The sequence below is a fragment of the Nicotiana tabacum genome, chromosome 10, assembly GCF_000715075.1.
Source record: "Nicotiana tabacum cultivar K326 chromosome 10, ASM71507v2, whole genome shotgun sequence".
NCBI lineage: Eukaryota > Viridiplantae > Streptophyta > Magnoliopsida > Solanales > Solanaceae > Nicotiana > Nicotiana tabacum.
In genome coordinates, this window is record NC_134089.1 from 64111604 (window position 1) to 64131920 (window position 20317).

At 37.7% G+C, this 20317-nt stretch overlaps 1 protein-coding gene across 3 annotated transcripts; it reads right to left on the minus strand.

The window, feature by feature from the left end:
* Window positions 1–482: 482 nt before the first annotated feature.
* LOC107800451 (DEAD-box ATP-dependent RNA helicase 20) lies at window positions 483–17516 on the minus strand. Of its 3 annotated transcripts, XM_075222921.1 has the most exons (14): window positions 17065–17516; window positions 16292–16384; window positions 16022–16186; window positions 15799–15894; window positions 15008–15082; window positions 14628–14789; window positions 14122–14202; window positions 13549–13647; window positions 12195–12290; window positions 8250–8381; window positions 7003–7077; window positions 1326–1415; window positions 1154–1228; window positions 483–971 (listed from the first exon to the last, which is right to left on the minus strand). In XM_075222921.1, the coding sequence occupies exons 1-14, from the start codon at window positions 17344–17346 to the stop codon at window positions 798–800; spliced, it is 1695 nt and encodes a 564-aa protein (XP_075079022.1). In that variant the 5' UTR covers window positions 17347–17516; the 3' UTR covers window positions 483–797. The 3 variants fall into 3 exon arrangements, with proteins under 3 accessions (XP_075079022.1, XP_075079023.1, XP_075079024.1); XM_075222922.1 differs by lacking the exon at window positions 1326–1415 and having other exon boundaries at window positions 17065–17504; XM_075222923.1 differs by lacking the exons at window positions 483–971; window positions 1154–1228 and having other exon boundaries at window positions 1326–1471; window positions 17065–17504.
* Between the last annotated feature and the right edge of the window lie 2801 nt (window positions 17517–20317).

Genomic DNA, 20317 nt, shown 5'->3' on the forward strand with positions numbered 1-20317 from the left:
CTTAATGACACAAAAGCCGTGCGGCATCGAGTTGCTCGGGTGCTAGCCTAGAATTTACAGCAACATATATTGAAATCACAATTTTCTGAATTGCACTCGTGCTCACCATTATGGTCGTGGAAATTGCCAGCTATCATGGTCACATTTGTTACGCTAAAATAAATCCTATGCGTAATGTTTTACTCTTTTTCCTTCTTCTAATTTACGTTTTTTTTGGTTGATAAATTTTCTATTTTCTTATTCTTCAGGGCCATGCAGGCGTAATGCAGAAAGCAGTTTGAATAAATGCTCGAGAATATCCCAACAGAAGTGTCGTCACTATAGCCTTCCACAGACTTTCTAATAGTTTGTAGCCCAAAGGATCTCACTCCTATGGATCATCACCAACACCTGCGCTCAGAGGTTGAACGTAGTACGTGCACCAAAGAATATAAACAGCTGTAAGACCAAATCAACAACAAAATTGTAGACAATGGAATTAAGACTTCAAAAGTCATTTTTTTGCTCGTAAATGAAACTCTATTTCCCGCCTGACTTTCAATACCTGTCAAACTGTGCTCAATGTTCCCTTCATTGACAAGAACCACGTGTGAAAACACCAATACAACATACAAAAAGGGTGTCGAGGCTAGCAGCTCCTTAATATATTTTCTGGTTTCTATTTTTTCCATGTTAGATGTTTCTTGCACTACAGATTTACACACCCAAACATTGTAGCAGCACACATTGTAGCTTCACGGGCTTGCCACTGCTTCAATCCATCAGTATAGAGGCACATAAGATGTTGACAGCAAACATCAGTCATCCCAAGCATCATCTGCAGCTCCCTCCTTTTTGATCATCGCTGGGGTAATCATGTGCCTATATTTATCCTCCACATTTACCGCAGACTCCACTAAAGAGAGTTTAGACAATGTACTCCTTGCTTCTTTTTCGGCAGCTGCAGCCTCTCTCTCCTTTCTTCTAGCAGTCTAATAATGAGACAAACAAATAAAAAAAGAGGAACCCAAAATGGTAGACAAAATAAATGAAAGCTAAGAAACGCTCATCACGACAAGAAAAAGGAAACCACGCAGTACTCTGAGATGGAGAGCGTGAGGGAATTAGATACGGAGACGAACAGAAGAATGATATAAGAAGCAAAGAGGCATACCTTTCCCATAGCAAAGGTCACATCATTACCAGAACCGATATCAGCAATTGCTCTTCGTATTTGTGCCACAAGATACTATGAAATTAAACCAAGTAAGACAGCAGGAGTCAAAACATCAACATCATTATTAGAACAAGCCAAGAGACAAAGTAGGTATAGAGAAAGGAAACACCATATCACGATCAGTGTAAAATGAAGTAGCTCGGCCCGTTGATCCTGCACGACCAGTCCTTCCAATCCGGTGTACATAATCTTCCATGGTCTAAATTAACATAGGATCAGATATATCAACGTTTCGCAAGTTCCATGCACTGGTAACTGGTTAAAAGTCTAATAATTAGGTGGGATCAGAAAGCCATCAGCATGAGGTCTTGTCTACTCATACTAAAGGTAACAAATTGAACTTTTAGACCTATATAAAGTAGATAACTGAAGAGTTTCTAAGGGGAGAACTTAAGACGACTATCAAAAATATGCCAGAGTTAGTAGAATAACATTGTGAAGAGAACTAAAGAATCAGACTTGGAACTGCTCGTCTATGCAAGTGAAGCTTCTAAATCTATGTTATTATTAATAAGATTGGATTAACTATCCAAAAGTTGTACCTTCAATTTTAGCAAGTTTTTATAGTGTGTTTACATGATAAGTGTTAGAGATAGCTATGTAAATGTTAGAGATAGCTATGTAATTGTCCCACATTGGAATAGGAGTACTATCCCCTTTGTATAGAGTAGCTATAAATAGCACCTCTTGTATTGCATCACACACAATATCAATATATCATATTTTCTCCCGTGCCTTCTCACATGGTATCAGAGCTATCGTGAGAGATTTATCGCTGTCCATAAATTCCAGCGATTCCGGGAAGTAAAATCAGTCACCGGAACCCTTTTTTTCCGGCGACTTTCAAAGTTGTTTTGGGTCTGCTTTGTCTCGGTCAGTGTTGTGCACAAAATCCAACACTACCACAAGAGTAGTCACTGTCCGGCGACCAAATCCCAGTGAAAATCTCCGGCGGTAATGTAGCTGTCCAAAGAAAATTTTCCGGCGAAGTTCCAACGTTGCGTGGGCCACCTTCCGGCCATTTTTTGGCGACGACTCTTCAGGACAGATTGTTTCCCTTGCAATTCCGAGCCTACCCATCCAGGTTACACCAAATTCCGACCACTTTTTTATTTTTCCGACGTGAATAGTGATTTCAAAAAGTTGACTTCCGGCCATTTTTTGAAAAAGTTCCTTCAGAACAGTTGGGTCTTCTGGTAATTCCGATCCTACCCCTACTGTTTTTATTTCATTCCGACCACTTTGAATATTTTCCAGCTGCAACAGTAACTTTCCAACTGCTACAGTAGTTTACTATTCTGGTTCAGTGTTCCTTACTCTATTTTCAGTGGATTACAGTTGATTATTTCTCTTATTTGTTAATAATTTACAAGATGTCTTTGGGAATTGATGTTTTTGGGTCTAAAAGCATGAGTTCTGGAAACTCTAATGTTATGATTACCTCGGAACCTTTAATGGGAGGTTCAAACTACTTAGCTTAGGCTTCATCTGTCGAGTTGTGGTGTAAAGGTCAAGGTGTGCAAGATCATCTGATTAAACAGTCTAGCGAAGGAGATGAAAAGGCGATAGCGCTTTGGGCAAAAATTGATGCTCAATTATGTAGCATCTTGTGGCGTTCTATTGATTCTAAGTTGATGCCTTTGTTTCGGCCATTCCAGACATGTTATTTGGTTGGGGCAAAGGCTCGTACGTTATACACTAATGATATATCTCGCTTCTATGATGTGATATCACGGATGACAAACTTAAAGAAGCAAGAATTAGATATGTCTACTTACTTGGGTCAGGTACAGGCAGTCATGGAGGAATTTGAGACATTGATGCCAAATTCTGCTAGTGTGTCAAAACAACAAGAGCAGCGACAGAAAATGTTTCTAGTTCTTACACTCGCTGGACTTCCTCATGATCTTGATTCAGTACGAGACCAGATTTTGGCGAGTCCGACTGTCCCTACAGTTGATGAATTATTCTCTCGATTACTTCGCCTTGCTGCAGCACCAAGTCACCCAGTGATTTCATCACAGATATTTGATTCCTCTGTTCTTGCATCCCAGACAGTGGATGTTCGGGCATCTCAAGCTATGGAAAATAGACGAGGAGGCGGTCATTTTGGGAGATCTAGACCCAAGTGTTCTTATTGTCACAAACTTGGACACACTCGCGAAATGTGTTATTCCTTAAATGGCCGTCCACCCAAAAATGCCTACGTTGCTCAGAGCGAGACTACAGGTAACCAGGGCTTTTCTATATCTAAAGCAGAATATAATGAGCTCCTTCAGTATCGAGCAAGTAAGCAAACATCTCCACAAGTAGCCTCAGTTGCCCAGACTGACACTCCTATTGCTGGTAATTCTTTTGCTTGTGTTTCCCAGTCTAGTACTCTTGGACCATGGTCATGGACTCAGGCGCTTCTGATCATATCTCTGGTAATAAATCACTTTTGTCGAATATTGTATATTCACAGTCTCTTCCTACTGTTACTTTAGCCAATGGATGTCAAACTAAGGCACAAGGAGTTGGACAAGCCAACTCATTGTCTTCTATCACCCTAGATTCCGTTCTTTATGTTCCTGGTTGTCCTTTTAGTCTTGCATCTTTTAGTCGTTTGACTCGTGCCCTCAATTGTGGTATATATTTTATTGATGATTCTTTTATTATGCAGGACCGCAGTACGGGACGGACAATTGGTACAGGTCGTGAATCAGAAGGTCTTTACTACCTTAACTCGCTCAGTCCTTCCACAACATGTCTAGTTACAGATCCTCGAGATCTAATCCACAGACGTTTAGGACATCCGAGTTTATCCAAACTTCAAAAGATGGTGCCTAGTTTATCCAGTTTGTCTAGATTAGATTGTGAGTCGTGTCAGCTTGGGAAACATACCCGAGCTTCCTTTACGCGTAGTGTTGAGAGTCATGTAGAGTCTGTTTTCTCCTTGGTTCATTCTGATATATGGGGTCCTAGTAGAGTCAGTTCAACCTTGGGATTTCGTTATTTTGTTAGCTTTATTGATGATTACTCAAGATGTACTTTGCTTTTCTTAATGAAAGATCGTTCTGAGTTATTCTCTATATTCCAGAGTTTTTGTGCTGAAATCAAAAACCAATTTGGTGTCTCTATCCGCATTTTTCGCAGTGATAATGCCTTAGAATATGTATCTTCTCAGTTTCAGCAGTTTATGTCTTCTCATGGAATTATTCATTAGACATCTTGTCCTTATACCCCTCAGCAAAATGGGGTTACAGAAAGAAAGAATAGGCACCTTATTGAGACTGCTCGCACACTTCTAATTGAGTCTCGTGTTTCGCTGCGTTTTTGGGGCGATGCAGTTCTCACAGCTTGTTATTTGATTAATAGGATGCCTTCATCTCCCATCAAGGGTCAGATTCCACATTCAATATTGTTTCCCCAGTCAGCCTTATACCCTCTTCCACCTCGGGTTTTTGGGAGCACATGTTTTGTTCATAACTTAGCCCCGGGGAAAGATAAGTTAGCTCTTCGTGCTCTCAAGTGTGTCTTTCTTGGTTATTCTCGTGTTCAGAAGGGATATCGTTGTTATTCACCTGATCTTCATAGGTACCTTACGTCAGCTGACGTCACATTTTTCGAGTTTAAACCTTTCTTCACAACTGATGTCACTTCTGCTGACCACCATGACATATCTGAGGTCTTACCTATACCGACTTTTGAGGAGTTTAGTAATCCTCCTCCACCTTCAACCACAGAGGTTTCACCCATACCAACTTTTGAGGAGTCCAGTGTTATCCCTCCTAGTTCCCCAGCCACAGGAACACCACTCTTGACTTATCATCGTCGTTCGCGCCCTACATCATGCCCATCTGGTTCTCGTCCTGCACCTGACTCGGCTCCTACTGCGGATCCTGCTCCTAGTACACTGATTGCACTTCGAAAAGGTATACGGACCACACTAAACCCTAATCCTCATTATGTTGGTTTGAGTTATCATCGTCTGTCATCTCCCCATTATGCTTTTATATCTTCATTGTCCTCGGTTTCCATCCCTAAGTCTACAGGTGAAGCATTGTCTCATCCAGGATGGCGACAGGCTATGAGTGACGAGATGTCTGCTTTACATACAAGTGGTACATGGGAGCCTGTTCCTCTTCCTTCAGGTAAATCTACCGTTGGTTGTCCTTGGGTTTATGCAGTCAAAGTTGGTCCCGATGGCCAGATTGATCGACTTAAGGCACGTCTTGTTGCCAAAGGATACACTCAAATATTTGGGCTAGATTACAGTGATACCTTCTCTCCAGTGGCTAAAGTGGCATCAGTTCGCCTTTTTCTATCCATGACTGCAGTTCGTCATTGGCCCCTCTATCAGTGGGACATTAAGAATGCCTTTCTTCATGGTGATCTTGAGGATGAGGTTTATATGGAGCAACCACCTGGTTTTATTGCTCAGGGGGAGTCTCGTGGCCTTGTATGTCGCTTGCGTCGGTCACTTTATGGTCTAAAGCAGTCTCCTCGAGCCTGGTTTGGTAAGTTCAGCACGGTTATCCAGGAGTTTGGCATGACTCGTAGTGAAGCTGATCACTCTGTGTTTTATTGCCACTCTGCTTCAAGTCTATGTATTTATCTGGTAGTCTATGTTGATGATATTGTTATTACGGGCAATGATCAGGATGGTATTACTAATCTGAAGCAACATCTCTTCCAGCACTTTCAAACTAAGGATCTAGGCAGATTGAAGTACTTTCTAGGTATTGAGGTTGCTCAATCTAGCTCAGGTATTGTTATTTCTCAAAGGAAATATGTGTTAGACATTCTTGAGGAAACAGATGACAGGTTGCGAACTTGTTGACACGCCGATGGATCCGAATTCTAAACTTCTGCCTGGACAGGGGGAGCCGCTTAGCGATCCTGCAAGCTATAGGCAGCTGGTTGGTAAATTAAATTATCTCATAGTGACTAGGCCCGACATTTCTTATCCTGTGAGTGTTGTAAGTCAGTTTATGAATTCTCCCTGTGATAGTCATTGGGATGCAGTTGTCCGCATTATCCGGTATATAAAATCGGCTCCAGGTAAAGGATTACTGTTTGAGGATCGAGGTCATGAGCAGATCGTTGGGTACTCGGATGCTGATTGGGCAGGATCACCTTCTGATAGACGTTCTACGTCTGGATATTGTGTTTTAGTAGGAGGAAATTTGGTGTCCTGGAAAAGTAAGAAACAGAATGTAGTTGCTCGGTCTAGTGCAGAAGCAGAATACCGAGCAATGGCTATGGCAACATGTGAACTAGTCTGGACCAAACAATTGCTCAAGGAGTTGAAATTTGGTGAAATCAGTCGGATGAAACTTGTGTGCGATAATCAAGTTGCACTTCATATTGCATCAAATCCGGTGTTTCATGAGAGAACTAAACACATTGAGATTGATTGTCACTTCGTCAGAGAAAAGATACTCTCAGGAGATATTACTACGAAGTTTGTGAGATCGAATGATCAACTTGCAGATATTTTCACCAAGTCTCTCACTAGTCCTCGCATTGATTATATATGTAACAAGCTCGGTACATATGATTTATATGCTCCGGCTTGAGGGGGAGTGTTAGAGATAGCTATGTAAATGTTAGAGATAGCTATGTAATTGTCCTACATTGGAATAGGAGTAGTATCCCCTTTGTATAGAGTAGCTATAAATAGCACCTCTTGTATTGCATCACACACAATATCAATATATCATATTTTCTCCCGTGCCTTCTCACAATAAGCACTTCTAAATGTAACTTGAAAGAGAATTTTTTTTTCTTGCAGGTCAATATACCTTTGGGAGATCTAGGTTAATTACATGTGCAACTCCTGTGACATCCAATCCCCTAGATGCAACATCAGTCGCGACCTGCCAATGCATCGTAAGAAGTTAATTGCACAGATACAAGAAAGTTCTAAAAGCACCAAAAATAATGTCAAGAAGAACCAATTTATTTCATTCGAATTCAATCAAGAAGAACCAAATTGAAAGGGATTTAGCGCATCGATTCAAATATAAAATTTTCATTGTATGAGACTATATGGATACAAGTTGTACTGAGGGTACAAAAAATTCCTTTTTCTTTACAGTCGTATCTATATTGATAACAAAGTGCTCTTAGTTCAAGTCAGTAGAACGTGAGTCTCCAAAACCCAATGTTGTAGGTCCAAGAAGAACCAAATTTACATCACAGAGAAAACTGTCCGCTCTTGTATGTGACCCTTCTCATAGGACAGTTTTGGTCAGACACATATACGAGTTGGATAAAAATGATTCTATTCACAGTAATCTAATTTGTAAAGGAGTACAAAGTTTCTCGTGCCAGATAAAGATGAGCATTCAGAATTCCATCTGGTGTAAAGAAATTCAGTGTAAGGCATCACCACTTTATGCTGGTCCTGTAATTCATCAAATAACAAAGGTCTGCTTTCCACTTACCTTCTTAAAGAGGGACTTTAAGGCGGTGTTTGTGCAGCTTTTTCGTAAATCATTTTGAAGAAGTTGACTGAAAATTAAGATAGTATTTGCAGTTAAAAAATTTCTGTTCTGTTCCAAAAGTCTCCGCAACTCAAAGCTGTTTATAAGGGTCAGAAAATTGGTTTTATTTAAGAAATCTTATTGGAAAACAGACCAAACAAACACGTAGAGAGTTAGCATAGTCCAAACACCCACAAAAGATTTCTTCTTACCACAATTAAAAAGTTAACAAATAACAACCTTGATCATCTTTTTGCATCAAAAAGGGGTGAAGCTTGAACAATTGTATTCAGTCCTGTTCTGAAAATAAAACTGACTGATAGAAAAGGGAAAAAAGAAAAGAATAAAGGACAGAAGAGGCAATTCGATTTCAAGAAACCATACTTTGTCCTCAAAGGAAAACAAAATAGTTTCACACCCTTAAGCACTACCAACTGATGTTGCTTGGCAATATATACTCTTATTGCCTGACATAAGCCAGGGACATAGAAATTCACAAGTAATCTGTATTCTACAAGTGAAAAATCCTTGAAATATTACAAAATTAGATGCTTTAATCATACCAAGATATTGATAGGACCGTGTCTGAAATCACGAAGGGCGGCCTCTCTTTCACTTTGGCTACGACCACCATGAAGTGCAGTTGCAAGCAAACCCTGCTGCGTTAAAGCTTCTGCTACTTCATCACACTTCGTCTGCAGGATGATGGTGCATAATGCATAGTTAAAAGCATGCATTTATAGATTAAAAAAGCACTGAAGTTCTTTGGGAAAGTAAATCAAATTTTTTAAGACAGCCGTGCACGAATTAAAATCACTTATCAGTCAGGCCATATGGATGTACAAGCTCAAAAACCCGTAGCTATCCACAAAAGCATATGAAGGGAAGGGATAGTCATACAGTTCTAAGAGGGGAAAAGACTACCAGATCAAAGGAATCCTCAGTCTTACTGTCCCCTTTAGGGAATCACAAGCTGTGTTACTGAAGTCAGCACCCTCATCCCGAAAAATCAAGTGGCACAGCATAGTAGTTGTAATAACTGATCCAAAAAAAAAAAGGAAAAAAGTAGTAGTACTAATCCTAAGGAGTTTCTCAAGTGTCAAGTGTGCACAGTGAGCTTTTCTAATGAGTCTCTGCCTGTGCCTATACGAATAAGATGGACTCAGAATGTAGCAAATCGGATTCGTGACAGCCACTGACAGATGAAGGCAGAGCAAGAAGTGCTGGTGAGTGGTGAAATCTTTTACACTAAAAATTGGTTTAACCAGGAGCTGAATGGAAAAATACAAGTGTCTTACATATCTTCTTTAAGAACCAGACATTGAACAGCCCCCAACTTAGCCACCAAATTTAACTTTATGTTACTTTAATAATAAACTCCTTACTGCCCTTGCGCACTTTCACATGTATGATACTTACCAGTTAACACCACCTTACCACTTCATTTAAATGCAACAAGTATTCAACTAAATTACCGGGACAGAAGTTTTGGTAGAGATACTCTTTTCTCAATTCACGTCTGTCTTTTAATGTCAAATTGACTAATTAGGTTTATTCCAGGCAGCGCCTTCATAACACTAACAACTAAATCAAAGAAATATATACATTACAAACATCAAACTAATACTATCTGTTGTCAAAGAAAATGCATGGAAATCCTAATTAGAGAGACATGCAGTGTGAGGCACTCTTCAACAACTTAAAGGGTCTTGATTGCCTAAAAAGACCTATAATCTACAGTGATAAGCGAACTTAACTAAGAACAGAGCCTATTGACATAGACAATTTAAACTAGTTGGAGTATAGGCTTTGTTGTTACGATTACATTATGTACATGTTTGTCACGAGTCTTCCTCTCCTAGTTAGAACGTGTACGTTCGTATAGCGACAAGTGTAGATTCTTTCTTCTTTTTTTGTTCGGTAGAGAATTGTAGATTTAATGAACCTGCAGTTTTAAAGAACCCTCATTCTATTGAGACAAATTATATAGTATCAAATGCAATAAACATAAACGTAACCAATAAGTACAGATGATACATATAGCCGACCCCCAATTTTTTTGGAATTGAAATATAGTTCATTGTTTAGCATCTTGCTTTTGAACTCCCTTAGCTTAATTTGGATTCACCGAGTCGATGAAACTTTTATAGCTCAGCTTGACAACTAGATAATCTTTCTCTTTGAGTTAAATTTGATCCAACATTAAATCCAGACTATATTACGTCCTAGAAATGTAGAGCCAAAATTTGATGCATTGAACCCATCTCTTCTTTTATCCTCCTTTTCTTCAAAGCATTTACTGAGCAAAACTAATTTTTTATGTATTCAAAGACATTAAGAAAAAGATGATTGAAGGTGATGAAAAGGTACAAGATAAATACCAACACAAAATCACATGGATAGAAGTTGTTAAAAAAATTACAACCTTGTCCAATGTGAACTTAACTAAGAACAGTACACCAAATTTGCCTACAAAGATCTTTTATTCGGCATTGGAATGAAATGGACCTGAATAGCACGGAATAAATACGGTGAATTCATATAAACAATCCCAACTATGGAAATAAGTAGTAGTCGACGATTGATTTTTTTTTTTTATAACCTAGAAATCCCTGAGAGCTAGTGGCGCACGGTTAGAAACTTGATACATAATGGGCCTGCCCTTTTACCCTTCTCCACTAAAATACCAGGCTTTTATCTTGGGAATGATTTGAACATGTAATGTGCGCGTAACCCACATATCACTTGTTGCGCTCTTACCACTAGACCAAAGCTCTAGGGGCAGAGTCGATCAATTAATTATTAAAAGACATCAAAAGAACAAAAATAGGATATTCTGCATTCCTGGCAGACTCCTCCAAATCTCTGGCTACTATTGGAAGTCAATGCGGGACTGAAAGATGCAGTCAAGCATGAATGCAAAAATTACTATGTCGGGATACCAATATAGCTGAAATTGATAATATAAATCTTCAAAATCCATTCCACTCCATTTAGACGCATTTAATATTCCGAGAATCCATCATAAATTGACTAATTTTTCGCTGTCCATCAACCTGACACGACTCTCTGCTATGGCGGGGATTGGCATGGTCAATGTGAGCTCATATAGAATGTAACAACCCGACTTCGGGCGTTTAGTTCTCAACACATACATTTGTATTTTCCACATTTCTTCACCCCCATAAACAAGTGTATTTTGTTAAAAATGATGTTTAGAAGTTTAGCTGGCTGAGTCACTAAATTTGCCTACTCTTTTATATTCTTATTAATATGTCAAGTGTTAACAAGATGTTTTGGGCTAATCCGCACTTCAGAAAAAAATTGAAGTTGGAGGTACCATAAAGTTGCAGAGCTAAAGTTGAGGAATGTTAGTAACTTAGCATAAAATTGATATCTAAATCTTGAACAATAATTTTTTTAAACCACAAAACTTCCTATATTACAGCTTAAAGTCACTAACGATAGACTAATCAGAAGCAAAGATGAACCCACTCCCAGAAAAGACTAAATTAAATCATGCAATGCGCAATCACGTACGACTTAAAACTAAGTAGACAGTCTCATATGGTACAGAATCCTCTAGCACTATCTTTGTGCTATATTGAATACAAATCTTACCGTTTAAAAAAAATACAGTCTCATAGAGTAAACAGAAACAATTCTTCAAGATATGTGACAAGGACAGTTACGAAAATTTATAATTCTGTCATTTTTCTTCCAATTGAAAAGCTGGGCACTAATGATCTATGGCGACATTTCCCCAGCCCTAGGTTAAATCCAACAATGTGAATGATAGGAGGACTTTGCATCCTAGCTTTTATGAGAACCCAAAATCCGCTATGGCAGTTTAGTCATAGCTCTTGCAAGTCTCTGACAAACTTGATGCAGACAGCTGAGATTCCATGAAACACTCTCGTTAGCAATAAACTATCATCCTATTGGCTATCCCGAACCAGGTTTTATCACATTTAGAAGTTGAATTTTTCAAGCCCATGTAGCTTAGCCAACAGACAATTAACTTTTTCCATACACAACAAACCCATTTCACACGGTTCATTAATGTGACACTAGAGGTTACCATGATCACATGGCAGGTAGAAGGTCGGTTTGACTATTAACATTTGCAAGATCACTATTGTTATTCAAGCCCATGTAGCTTAGCCAACAGACAATTAACTTTTTCCATACACAACAAACCCATTTCACACGGTTCGTTAATGTGACACTAGAGGTTACCATGATCACATGGCAGGTAGAAGGTCGGTTTGACTATTAACATTTGCAAGATCACTATTGTTACCTTGCAGGTAACACAAAGAATAAAGATTGGACAAGAAACCCGAAGGTAATCACACCTTAAAAAGTACCAGGTGATTCAAATTATTATCCTTCACTTTTTCCTTTAATGATCTTCTGTAATTTTCAGCAGGGAATTCTTGGAAAAGGCAGCTTTAGCATGGATAGGGCAAAAGCAGAAAGGAAAATCAGAGTTCAAAAGATCTTACCTTCCTTTCCACAAATACAATGGTCAAAGGGAAGGGATGACCAGATCTTTCAGATTGAGCCGCCTCCTCAACCAACAAATCCAAAAGTCGGTCAATCTACAAGATTTGTCATTACAACAATGTCAATCTACAGGCATGATCAAGACCCATAGATCTGGTGACTTAATATCTACACTTGAAAGCTTGTTTTTCCAACTATATAAGATTGACCTCAAGTACAAGATAGTTTATGACATAACTGTGTCTTCCCCATGAACAATAATTGTAAAAGAAATCTAACATAAGTAAAACTGAACTTCGAATTTCTAGCATTTCTGATATATATTTGGTCTTTGGCACAACTGCAAAATGAACAATATTTATATTCCCGGAAGACCCTTCATATATTTCAGAAAATTATCCAACAAAGGATAGACCAAAAAGTGAATCGCTTATAGTTGCATTTTGAAGACTCAAGCACCATGGAGTTGCTGGTAAATAGACAAAACAAAGGATAGCATGGAGGATTGCCCTCAAATAATATGTGTAGAACCTAGTGAATGGAAGATCCCTTGAGATCTCAATAAGAATCGTATTACTGTTTTGCCTCTTGTTTATTTATTTTTGTTACGACGATGTTCGGGCCAGCTTGAGCGCACCTTGACTATTCCACTGGGTACCTGGTATCTCCCACCAGCAAAGGCACCTACTGTCGATTCACCATAGTTGTTCCCAAACAATGAATAAATAGGGTGAGTACCTTTTTAATTGATAAAACATTTGGGAAAAGACAGCGGAACTCTCTGACAAGATGTTTGCAGTTCCTCCTGAATTACAGTTGCTTCACGAGTTATATGACAATATGCAAAGATTCAAATTAAATAGAGCTAACACCTTTTATCACCTTCCAAACTTCAGAATATTACCAGAAAGGTTCACCACTTATGCTGGGAAATTAGAATTTCATCACACTTCACGCAGTAAGAGTTAACTCCTTATGCATTAGAGAGCTCTTGGCTGGAGAGCCTTGTCAAGCCTAACAACCCACTATGACCCACCCAAAAGCACACACATATATATAGCTTGTATCAACATGAATGTGGATGTATCCACTATTATGATGACATAGATTTTAGTATTGATTCTTTATCCTTATCAAAAAATGAAAGTCAGAGACGGGGAAGACACACCCTATGGGCAAAGAATCATGAGTGCAACACCGTTAGAAGCATAACTCAAACTACTATGTATACAAGTAACAAGCAAGAACGAATAAAAAAAAAACCTTGCAACAAAAAATGGTAACATTGAAGCTATTAAAAGCAATGCAAGTTAATCTGTTCTCTTTGCTATTTAAGTTCAGCACCAAACATACCTTATCATTTTCAGGTACCTTCTCTAAAATCTGGAAAACATTTGCAGTCGGGCTGCTAACTTTTCCAACTTTTATTCGCACCGGATTAGTCAAGTAATCCTGTAATAATAAAAAGAGATAATTGAAACCTCTCTTACAGAACAATAACATTGACTCCATCATGTGTTTATCAAAACTGAAGATCTTTAAGTAATGATGAATTGCATATACATGGAGAATGACATTGTTGGAGAAAAGCTAAGTACGGAAGTAGGTGTTTTATGAACAAGACCTCAAACAGAATTCAACATTCAGCCTGCACCAGTTTCTTTAAAGTGAATTTTCTATAGTATAGTAGCTTTAAACCTTCTAACAAGTATTGTCAATTGAATAGTAATTTCTAGCTTGACCTTGTTCTCATTGTTCCGACATTGTATTCGCATAGTATATCATTGGTAGATGTCAACATGGAATCTGATCATGCTTAGAATTACCCATGCTATCTTAGAGTCCTAGCATCCACAAAATAAGCCCACTAGGATACTATTTTAAATACCTTGACTAATACAAGGAAGAAGTAAATAGAAACCTAACCTGTGCCAATGCTTCAATTTCTGTAGGCATGGTGGCACTGAAGAGCAGTGTTTGATGCTTTTCTGGAAGATTTCGCATCACCTATGACAGAGTAATATTTGGAAGTTGTCATTTATGGTGTTTCATAATCAAATAAGTCTAGAACCACAGACCAAACAATCCAGTTTGATGCCAAATTGGTCTCTATAACAAATTACAATAGCCAACGAACAAATGGTAATCAGGAGTCAAATGACATGAGAGGTTTTTCCGATTTTATAAAAAGATACCAGCCGAATAAAATAATGTAAATGTATTATCAACCACTGTTATGTAGTTTATAGTAGCAAAACAGCCACTAAATTGACTGACAAATGTATGTAAAGAAATCAGAAAACAGCAATATACTCCTCACAACATCAGGGAAGTATAGAACATGAGTTATAGGTGATGAGCCTAACAGGAAAAATGGAAAATAATGTTCACTTGAAAAGAAAAGATAAACAAAATTGAAATAGAAGGTATACCTCTCTTATCTGAGGTTCAAACCCCATATCAAGCATTCTATCAGCCTCATCCAAAACAACAAACGAGATCCTGCAGAGGGAAGTATTTCCTTGCTGTAAATGATCTATAAGTCTTCCTGGAGTAGCAACCACTATATGTACTCCTGCTCGAAGTTCAGACCTCTGTCTTGCATCCAATAAAAACCACAATTACAAAATATGACAAGGCTAGACTTGCATCATCATGTAACATAAAAGATGAAATAATTGTTCCAAGGCACAACCCAAAAATAAATTCAAGAATAAAAGAAGAGATATCTGCTTTATTTATTCTCATGTAGTATGTATGAACCACGCAGATACTAGAGCACCCTAATAATGATATTAAAAAATGAAGTTACCTGTTCACTAATGTTTGTCCCACCTACAACAATTGCGGTCTTAAAGGAATCCAGTGACAGACTGAAAGCCGTAACCTGAAAAGACAATGTGTAGCAGTTCAAGTACAGACACAATATTTACAAGGCAAAATAAAATAAATTGAGATTTTTCTTGTCTAACACCATGATATTATATATGTCTGGCTACTATATATATTGGTCATAATGAACACGGTTAAATTCACATGCGAAATTATTGGTTATGAGGATTATTTTCAAAGTAAGACGAGGAGGCTGTGAACAGTAATAAAACCAAATCAACAAAGCAATGCATTATTGGAACCTAGTGATAATGAAGTACACTGTTGTGAATCATTGAGACCCTGTTAATTAATTAAAACCAACACGAAAAAGAGAGGCAAGGTGAAACAGCATGCTTCAGTAGCATAAGTTAGTAATTTATGTAATTAACTAAACAAGACTGCTTTTGAAGGATGACCATTTATTCGAGGTTCAAGAAGCGAAGCAAGCGTAGAGTAGCAAGCCATTATGTTTTTCAGGTCCCTTTGATATGGTTATTAGTCAATTAGCACCACATTAAAGAGAGCCTTTTATGTTTTCAATGAAACCGAAAAGAGAGAAAAAGAAACTAGTGTTGTTCGTATTGATCGATTACATAATAAAAAGAAATAGGAGCAAGTCCAAGGGTCTGGAAAATTTGAGAGCGTAAAACCACAGTGAAAAAGGAAAAATGAAACAAATATATGCAGAATATGAAGAAAATGCAACAATTTTAAAGTGCCGCAATCCACCTCTTGCTCTATTTGTTGTGCAAGCTCTCTCGTAGGCGCCAACACTAATGCCAAAGGTCCATCACCACGTTGAAGAGGTTGTTGAGCCAAACAGTGCTGCATGGAAAGAGAATAACATCTATCGTAATTATTAAACATCACAACAATTGAAGCATCTCATATAAGCAAGATCAAGTACAACACTGACAGATTCGCAATATGACATGGAAATGAAATACGCAACCTGTATCATAGGTATGCTGAACGCAGCAGTCTTCCCACTACCAGTTTCAGCACAACCCAAGAGATCTCTTCCACTAAGAGCAACTGGCATGGATTGAGCCTGAATAGAAGTCGGTGCAGTGTAGCCATGCTTTTCAATATCCTTCATGATGCTAGGATGCAAGCACTGCAGGGAGAACAAATAAGCAGGATCCAAATAACTTAATTATGCCCTTAAATTAAAAAGTAAATACAGGGATTTGTCAACGATGAATTTAATTATTCAACTAACCATATCAGGAAATGATTCAATAGGTGCAGGTGCAGAACTTGAGCCTGGGGCAACATTTACATCAACGTTAAGCCTTAATCGAATCTCTTCTATCTGCAGATAAAAATGTACATCAAAAGGCCAATCAAACACGTAAACCAGGATCACCAATTAAAACAATAACAGATTGACAATTCATGCAAGTCAACAGGAATTAAACTTTTCATACATTGCATTTCCTCAAATTGCAGTTAGCAGATATTGGCAGCACTTAGAAGCTAAATAAACTACTGATATTTTACCACAGAAATGTCCAAACTTTAACACAATATAACAATTTCTCTAGCATGTAAAAGTCCATATAACAAAGATAATAATCATAATATTGCAGTGAAGGCCTAAAGATACAAGTAAAATTCTCGTGCACTAGGAAATGACACAAATATACCTCAAACTAAAGAATGTTACAGGCACAAACATCATGCAGCATTTTAATATGATACAGGTTGCGTATATGCAAACTTATTTCTCAGCACAACCCAAGTCCATATAACGAAATATATGCAAACTTATTTCTCATTTTGCTTAATTCAAGGCACCACAAACAGAATTAAACAGCAATTTTGCAACAGTAAACTAACTTTCAGAGTGTATAAATTGAAGTTCAGCAAACTTTCATAAACCCTAAGAACACATAAAAAAAAATGTAACACTTTAACCGAAAATAGAAACGGACAATTCAAATACTGATAACCTAAATAACATCACTTCCTGGTGCTACTGAATATTCGAACCTGCTCGGATTTAAGACGGAGAACACGTTCGGAAGGCTTCCACTGGGGAAACTCAGGGTCAGGGATGGCCGTTCTCGATGTCGTCGAGTAATTAACGGAGCTCCGGCGAGATGAATTAGAGTATCCGTTGGACGAGAACTTGTCGAGCTCGCCATTGCAATGAATTCTGGACTGATGCGAGCTGAGTTTTGACGAGAAGTGATCGGCGCCGGCGCCGTTACTGTTCAGAGTGGTGGTTTTGCCGGCAGAAGAGTTTCTCAGGTGAGGAGGTACATAAGACATTGTGTAGAGAATTACTTCAGGAGTATAATTTTTTTTCGCGGGATAAGATGAGACTGCTAATATCTGTTCTAGTTCTAGAAACAAAAGGAGTGTGATTTAAGTGGAATGCTGAAAAGCCTGCGCTCTATGTTTTTGGGAGAAGACCATTTTCGGCCTCCATATTGGGCCTTGACCAATTAGCCAATACAAGATGTAGGAAGGTAAAACGAGCACGGCCTAACCAGTTTTCGCACTGATAATTAAAAAATAATTCATGTTTGTGAAGTCGTTAAAAAGTAACTAATAATATTTTACTAAAATACGAAAAATTTCAGCATAATATACGGAATTACGAAGCTATTGTGTATAAACTTCCCCCATATTATATTGGAATTCCAACACACGAAAAGTTCCAGCATAATATGTGGGACTATGGAGCTCATGCATATATATAATTTTCACCATATTATAATGAACTCTAACACACTATAAAATTCAAACGCGGCATATTATGCTGGAATATTTTCGGATTTTTAAGAGTCTTTTTTAAATTTTATCTTTATATGAAAAGTGACTATTTTTTAATTACCAATTGTAAATATGGCTATATCGGTATGAAGGGCACCATGTAGCCACTATTACGATTGGTGTTTAAGTATTAACCATCATTGCAAATTATTTAATATTTAGCCACAGCTTAATAAGCGGGTGGATATATTTCTTTATAATCTTTGCTTCCTCAAACTTCATAACAATATGTTTGATCACGCCCAACTATGCCTTATAAAAAGGACTAAGCAGTCGTTGCAAATACAATTCGGTTTACAAGTCCGGAGTCGAATCCCACAGAGAACTAAGGCTTAGCTATAGTTTTTCACTATCACCAAGAAGACAAGCTTGAATAATTCCTAACTTATAGATATTAAGATTCTTGTGTTTAACTAATTAACTAACAAATTAAAATAGTAAATTAACAACTAAAGATACTAAGGGTTAGAGACAAGATTAAGGAGGTCTAGAGTTATGATTTCCCCTATTGTCGGAATCCTTCCCGCTACGTTTTCTATAAATTCGCCTAAGTATTCTCTACCGATCATGAGCTCTCTGACTGTCGTAACTCTCTCTCGAGTAATTACCACAATTTACTAGACATATTCTCCCGAATTACGCTAGCTGGCATTAAGTACGACTCGCTCAGATCGCACCCAAGGTTTTGTTACCCCTAATCCCACATTTAAACTCTTCGTATTGATCCATCATATATGTTAGGAGTGGTGTTGTTCAACAACTACCTAAATATGCGCTCTCTACCGAGTAATACATACTAAATAGGCACAGTCGATTGAGGGCCCTTCAATTAACAGCAATAATAATGTAGTTGAACGAATAGAGAAAATACTACAGCAAATTTATATTAACGTAACAGGAAAATCGTAATAGGAAAAGTATCCTCCAATAGGTTCCGTCAAAATTCTAGATAACAAATTAGTTATTCATAATAGTATGAATAACTACACTACTAGAATTCATAACCAATAATGAAAATAGGAAGAATGAAGTAAAAAACTCGTAGAAGAATTTTGCGCCTTGCTCCTAATGTGTTCTCGCCTCCTTAGGTCAAAAAGTGTGTCCAAACTCGATCTCCTCTTCTCCGTCTCTCTAAAGTCCCTCAAAAGTAATGTTTTTAGGTCTATTTATATGTTTAGGACAAGACCTAAATGTGTAGGTCAAGTCCTAGTCAAGCTGGAAAACAAATAAAATCTTCAAAACTCGTACTGGACCTGGCCTTAGGCTGGCCTCGTCAGGCTAAAACCTGGTTCAGCCTAGCCTTAAGCTGGCCTCGCCAGGCTAAAGCCTGGTTCAGCCTGGCCTTAGGCTGGCCTCGCCAAGCCTTGGTTGAGTTGACTTTTGCATGGCCTCTACTTTTCACTGTTCTCGCGCACAATTTCAACGTTTAAGTATCCATTTTGCTCTACTTTCATCTCCAATTCACCTACACATAAAATAGACTCCATTACGCGCAAATAAAGCGTAATTTATCATTAAAGTATGTCAAATGCAAGGCATATAATGTACGAAACTATGGAATTATAGCCACACATCAATATCCTTTAGTTTAGTTTTTTAGTTTAAAACTTCAAGACATTATCCTAAATTTAATTTTCCAGTTTAAAACTTTAGGACATTATGTTTTCAAGTTTAATTTTTTTCAATTAAAACTTGAAAGACATTATATTTTGAAGTTTGAACTGTGTAGTTCAAACTTCTGGCTTGTGTCCTAAAGTTTAATTGTTGTGGTTCTATTCAGGACATTTGAGAAGAAGAAAGAATAACTAAGAAAGAAGCAACAATAGTAGTGGCCAATTTGATGTATTTTTTTAACGATTTAAATGACTAAAATGTACATATATTCATAAACCTGTGTACCTAAGTTTGAATTCCCCATTCAAATATTAATTGGTACTCTTGTAGTAATAAGGTGATGAACATGATATGAGAGCCATGCTTGGTTGCTAGATAAAATCCTAGTTGACGTAGAAGAGAAGCAGGCAATGAGCGAGAAGAAAAAGAAGTGAAGCAAGCAGTGTCTTTTCTTAAGTATTGGCTAAAACTTAAATAATTTGTAAAACCTGGTTAAAACTTAAACAACTGCCCAAAAAATAGCTAATGGTGCACTTCGACCAATATAGATAGTCCATGAATCTATTCAATGATTGGATCATAAATTGGCTCCTCATAGGCGTACAAAGATAATGATATCCTGAAAAATTTCCTTCGAAGTCATCCAATTTACCACTAGAGGCAATCATACCACTGAATATCAAATTATATTCAATCTCGTCAATATTACAATCAAACAATCAAAAGGTCTCGATACATTTAAAAATTTTATTCATTATCTTACACATACACAAAAGAAAATGAAACCACTTGTATATGTACATAAATTATACTCCATATAACAAAATAAAACTATAGGATAACACGAATA

Excerpts from the sequence above, each read along its gene's own strand:
- LOC107800451 (XM_075222921.1), bottom strand. The coding sequence starts at position 17,346 with ATGTCTTATGTACCTCCTCACCTGAGAAACTCTTCTGCCGGCAAAACC. Across the intron at positions 14,203-14,627 it reads TTGAACCTCAGATAAGAGAG|GTGATGCGAAATCTTCCAGA; the intron begins GTATACCTTCTA and ends ACTCTGTCATAG. Across the intron at positions 1,416-7,002 it reads TTAACCTAGATCTCCCAAAG|ACCATGGAAGATTATGTACA; the intron begins GTATATTGACCT and ends ATGTTAATTTAG.